Here is a 6000-nt window from a genome sequence, read left to right on the forward strand (position 1 = left end):
TGTGCATCAAGGGTGCGCTCACTACTGGTAACTGGAATACAACACGCACACCCTCCGTGTCAGCACAAGGCGTCATCCAACTACCCGGGGGACGGACGGGCAGCACTTCCCTTCGCTGGGGACGCGCCTCCTCCCTCCAGCACCAGGAGCAAGAAACGCCAGCCACAGAGGGCCAACCCCACCCGCCGCCGCCACCGCCAGCCCGCAGCGACCCTGGGAAGTCACAGGCGGGGACCGGAGGCACTGGCCCGCTCCCTTTCTCGAAGCTTCGCCACGGGACTCACGCAGCCCTGCCAAGTCCGCCCCCTCCAGCCCCCTGGAACCTTCGTCCCAAAGTTAGCCGCGGGTCCACGCTGCGCTCGGGTCACCTCTACCGCCACCCGGGCGAGCGAGGCCGCGGCCGCCTCCGGGCGCCGCGCTCACGTGGTCGCGGGGCGCCGCACGTGGGGGCTCCGACCTGGGGCGGCGGGCGGCCGGCACCGCCCCGCGCGCGCGGGCGGCGGCGCCAGATGCGAGCCCGGGAGGCCAAAGACCCGGGGCGCGGAGGGGGCACCCGGGGCGCCGAGCGGGTCCCTCTGCAGCTCCCGGGGCCGTCCTCAGGCGGGAAGGCACAAGTTTGAATGGGGTAGCAACTTGCAAGGAAAAATAATTAAATTTATGGGGGGGGGGGGAGATTTTCAAGGGACAAATGCAAAGGACTCCCATCTCGAAGTGAGTTCTTCCAAGGTGGCCACAATCCCCTCCTAGCTGGAACTCACGCTTGGAATGCCCGCCAGAGGAGGGGGGCGTGTAGAGGCGTCTCCAGGTGGCAACGCCATCCCCAGCCACCCCGTGGCGGCGGGGACCCTGCCCGCCCGGTTCTCGGCCGCCGGGGAACCGCGCCCTGGAACAAAGAGGCGGTGCGGGGAGCCGGCGGAGTGCGGGTATTTCGAAGCCAGGGGCAGCCAAGCTGTCTCCCTGACTCGTTTCGGTTTTGCTGGGGCAGGAACTCCAGGACGCGCGCTGCCCAAAACTAGGGGCCGGGAGTTGGCACGGGGGCCCCGGGCTCCGCGCTCCCGCCGAGTCGGGACGGGGCGGCGGAGGGGCTGCCGAGCGCGGGGTGGAAGCAGGTGAGCTCCCACCGCCCCCCGTCGGAAGCGCGCCGCCGTCCCGGCCCCGGCCAGGCACTTACCGGCTTTGCACGGGTCCTTGTAATCTAGGCTCTCCGTCCTGTCCTCTTCGCTCCCATCCAAAGCGTAAAAATCGTCCCCGAGGCCAGCGCAGACCCACGGCTGCCCGGAGAACACGACCCCCGAGGCCACCAGCCACACGAGCATCCTCGGGGAAAGCGCGTCCAGCCCCATCCTCCTCCCCCGGAGGCCACGGAGGGGACGGGACGCGGAGCGCAGGCGGCCGCGGCCGTGCGGGGCGCAGGGGACCGGTGCTCCGCGCCCCCCACCCCCGCCGCCGCCGCGGGGAGGCTCCTCGGCGGGACCCGGGGTGTTCAGGTGTCCGGAGACATGCGGGTGCCGGCGGGACAGGAGAGAGGGCGGGCGCCGCCTGCTAGCCCCGCGCACGGGCAGGGGGAAGTTGGCCGGGGGCCCGCGGGTGGGCGGAGGGCAGGTGAGGCGCTGGGCTCCCGGAGGCGGGCGGCGCGGGCGCTCGCCGCCGGCCCGAGCGTCCTCCCGGAGGCCGAACTTCCCACGGCCGGCCGCGGCTCGGCGAGCGGGCGCCCCCGCGGGCTCAGCTGCGCCCGGAGCTCGGGCTCCCGCGCCGCGCCGCCGCCGCCGCGGCGACTACCAGGACCGAGCGGCCGAGCGCGAGCTGCCGCCGCCGCCGCCGCCTGCGCCCGCCGCCGCTCCGGGAAGATGAATCCGGTCTGCACATCAGCACCGCTGAACTGAAAGGGGAGACCGAGCAAGGGGGTGGGGGGCAGGCATCTCCGCGCCGCCAGCCCGTCCAAGCCTGCGGGAGCCCGCAGAGCGCCTGACGGCGAGGAGAGCGCAAGGGTGAGGCTTTGGGGATGCACTGTTGGCCCTTCTCCCCCGCCCGCCCGCCCGCCGGGCTTTTTCTTTCTTTCTTTTTTTTTTTTTTTTTCCCCTACCCTCTTCCTAACTTGAAAAAAAAAAAAAAAATGTTCGCAGCATTTAACCCAATCACTCGCGTCCTGCTTACTTATTCATACAATCAGGGTCAGGATCCGGGCCGCAGCCTCCTCTCTGACTCCTTTTGATAGCCTTACACAAACAGACACGAGCGCGCTCGCTCCATTGATGGCTCCCAAAGCTAAAAAAAAAAAAAGGATGCGTTAGGTTTGCGAAGTCTGCAGACAGCAATTAATGGATGACGTGCGTCCCTGCGGGGAGTGCCAGACCGGGGGTGGCGAGGGGGATCGTGACAACTTTGCTGCCGATCTGCGTCTCCCCTCCCCCGCAAACAGCTCGTGCGTTTCTCTCCCGGGCTGCTGCTGGCACCCTCGGGCAACTCAGGGAACAGTTGGGAAAGCGTGTGCGTGAGCCTTCGCCACAGCTGACTGTGAAAGTGTCCCAACAAAGTTTTTTTTTTTTTTTTTTTTAAGAACTCAGATCGCCAGAGCTGCAATTAAAAATATATATATATGCCAAGTGGAGTTACTGACTGCAGCAGCGGGCACTGCCCAGATCGCCCGGGCTCACGTGGGCGCAGGGAGGGCCGGGGCCGGAACCCTCGGGAGCGCATTCTCCGGGGCCCTCCTGGCTGCTCTGCACCCCCGGGCTTCGCTCGCCTTACTTCGGGCGGAGAGTGTGCCAAGCCCGGCGGCGGAACCGGCGAGGTAAACCACACGTCAGCTGGCGGACTCGAGACAAACACAGGTTGTGGGAAATTGGGGTAGGAAAAAAAAAAAAACAATCAGAGGGAATCTCTGCAAAAGCCCCCGGTGTGCGCGATTGCGAGGTTTCCCCACAGCTGCTAGTCGTTCCCAAAATAGGTGAGGAGGGAAGGGTGATTCGGGAACTGCGCCTTGTCCGGCTGAATCTTCCAACTGTCGCTTTAGCAGGGACTTCGAGGAAACCCATAGTTGCTTTCGCATCGTTATTGGACACACACGCCCCCTTTTCCAATTAAATGTAGACACGGAGTCTCATCTAGAGAGAGGTGTAGGTGCACACACACACACACACCTTCCAAGGACAAAGCCAGCCACTGGTTTGGAGATTCAATACCAGGCTTCAGATAAGTTTGTTAGAGGAAAGAAAAAGGCGGATGTTGAAAATTGTCGACCATCTGCCCCTTTGATGGAGATGAAGGGACAGGAGGAGGAGGTGGACCAGAAGTGACTGGACGTTCTTGGAAAAGCTGGCACTTCCCAGGGGCCACTGCACTGAGGATGCCTGTTCTGTATTCTTAAACTTCTGACCTCCCCAGGGTACACAGCAGACACCAGATTTTAAAAAAGTTCCATAAGCAGGTAAAGGCCTTTGGTTTTGAAATCTCTTGCTGAGTCATTCTGAATTCTTTTACCCATCCAAAAAAAACCAGTTTGCATAATTAATAATAGAGTTGCTGTAGTGCAGGGCTAACCCAGAATGCATCCAGGTCAGCCCTTTGGGAAGCTCAGAAAATGCAAATCTCCCTTAGAGGACCTCAGATCTACAGCAGCTGCCAATGTCTCCACCTGCCTCCCCCAGACTTGCAAAGTGTTCCTTGTTCATTTCAATGCCTGCAAACATCTCCCTACAAATCACATGTAAGTTTGCAAGAGTTTGTACCTGGCATTTGCCTAAGCATCACTTTGTAGGAATGAGTATGTTTCGTCCCCTGTTCTGGGGTCAGGGTGGAGGGATGAAACCACACTGGGACAACAGCCTCGTTCTGCAAGGGAGCCTGTTACATCTTTCTTCCACGTTTATCAGTGCTTGGTTTTATATATTTGTAATGCAGAGCTTAGAATGGCTAACCATAGAGCCTCAATTCAAAATATAGACATATTTCTTTAAAATACTTGCAGAGAATACTTAATCACAATATCGTGGGCCTGACTTGTTTTCAATTATTTTAAAATAATAAACCTAAGTTTATAGTGATAAAATACCTACCTTTAAAACTCATTTATTTCTATAGTTGCTGTGTTTACAAGCTAAAAATACATTTTGCCCCTTCCATTGAAAACCCACAGAATATGCTTGTGAGAAGGGAGTGTTCCATCAGCCTGCAACCACTGACATGTTCACTATATGAATCCAGATTACTCAAGAGGATACAAAGCAGAAATGCATTTTGTTAGTAAGATGCATGGAAGTCACCCTGGCTTTTAGCTGGCAACTGCTCCTAGGCCCTGTTAGTACTTAGTACTTAGTACTGCTTTGCATCCTAGTACTCAAAATAAACCTTACTTACAGATCATGTCCACTAGACACGCATGTTCTAGTCAACTTCTGAAAATCCAGATGATTGTTTTTTGTTATGAAACCAGGCAATACATGAGAACTTTCCTCTTGTGTCCCTTGTAATAAAAATAATTCTGAAAAATTTTTTGCAAACTAACACATGGGATAAAATGTGATTTTACTTCCTTGCCCTGGTCCCAGCTGCTCCTCTGAACTAAAAAGTGTTACCGTTAACCAAGTAATGTGTCCAAATTGACTTCTATGAAATCTGAGGTCAAAAACCACAAATATTGACAAGTTTATATTACTTCAATGCTTCACAAATTCTGCTTTGTATCAATGTCGTTGTTCTTCTGAACAAAACTACCTCTCAAATATCTGTAAATGCAGCGATGATTAACTGAGCATTGATGGCCTGTGACTTTCACATTTTCTTTTTCTTTTCTTGCATGTTATATCCTACGACTTCCTTTTATAATCACATTATTTTATATGCCACCATTACAGGATGAGCCCAACTCTTAATATTTAGAGTGGTCCTATATTCAATAAACATACAGACTAATTGCTATTTCCTAAGTAACAAATATAACATCAGAGACAGAATGAAAAAAGTGAGTGGGTGGCAATATGAGGGGACATTAGAAAGTTCATGGAGAGATGCAAGTAAAAGATAAAAATAAAAAATACAGACTTTCTCAACATAAGTTCATTTAAGTTCAAATCACTTTTGTAGGTAATGATGCCATGTAGTCCATCCCTAAAAAACTGAGGTTCCTGGTTTCCATTATCAACTAAAGAAACATGGATACCATTTAAAGAATAGGAAACAAACATAAGTCAAAAGATGCCGAATCAAGACTGTAAGGTGCATGTCCAAGGATATCCCAAGGAATTTTTCACTAAATTGCTCTCGTTTGATGAGAGGAACGAGCAGCAGCCTCTTGATGGCAGAGTGTCTTGGTGGAGCTGTACTGGGCATTGCTCTTACTAAAACTTGGCCTAACTGTCTCAAAACACTCTCATAATAGGAAGATATTATCATTCTTTGGTCTTTCAGTAAATTAACATCTCATAAAGCAGTTGCTGTCACCTCCACTCCGGACCAATGCACATCAGCTTTGAAGACACCTTTTCCACCTCTTGGTAGCCACTGCTTTATTCTTTATCTTAAGAACTGTACAGGTAAAGCCATGTTTCCTCTCTTGTTCAAATTCTCCAAACAAGTGCTTCAGGTCTTGACCCTATTTACTTAAAATTCCCATCGAAAGCCCTGCTCTTTGTGGTTGATCTGGGTGCAACAGTTTTGGCCTCCATAGAGCAGAAAGTTTGCTCCAGTTTAATTTTTCAAGCAGAATGTGCAAGGTGAACTGCTTGAGATGTCTACAGAGCTAGCTATGGTCTCCGCTGTCAATCACCAGTCCTGTTCATCTAGGGAGCAAAATTAAGTTGTTTTTCTCCTAAAGTGATGTGGATGATCTGCTGCTGTGGGCATCATTTTCAACACTGTCTAGTCCCTTCTTAAAATGAGTTATCTTTCTGTACCTTGGTTTCATTGGAACACTGTCCCCATAAACTTCTCATAAAGCATTAAGATCTCACCATTCTTCCACCCAAGCTTCACCATAAATTCGATGTTTGTTCTTGCTCCAGT

At 53.4% G+C, this 6000-nt stretch overlaps 1 protein-coding gene across 11 annotated transcripts in view; it reads right to left on the bottom strand.

The window, feature by feature from the left end:
* Positions 1-2037, bottom strand: part of LOC108175735 (tolloid-like protein 1) — a 302561-nt gene extending 300524 nt beyond the window's left edge. For 10 of the 11 annotated variants that reach the window (XM_070048144.1, XM_070048142.1, XM_070048140.1 and 7 more), the window contains exon 1: positions 1172-2035. In XM_070048144.1, coding sequence (XP_069904245.1) covers positions 1172-1343 — 172 coding nt within the window. In that variant the 5' untranslated portion in view covers positions 1344-2035. Of the gene's footprint in view, positions 1-1171 lie in introns of all 11 variants that reach the window. The other variant, XM_070048145.1, reaches the window with a different exon arrangement.
* Between the last annotated feature and the right edge of the window lie 3963 nt (positions 2038-6000).

This window comes from Oryctolagus cuniculus, chromosome 8 (assembly GCF_964237555.1).
Source record: "Oryctolagus cuniculus chromosome 8, mOryCun1.1, whole genome shotgun sequence".
Classification (NCBI taxonomy): domain Eukaryota; kingdom Metazoa; phylum Chordata; class Mammalia; order Lagomorpha; family Leporidae; genus Oryctolagus; species Oryctolagus cuniculus.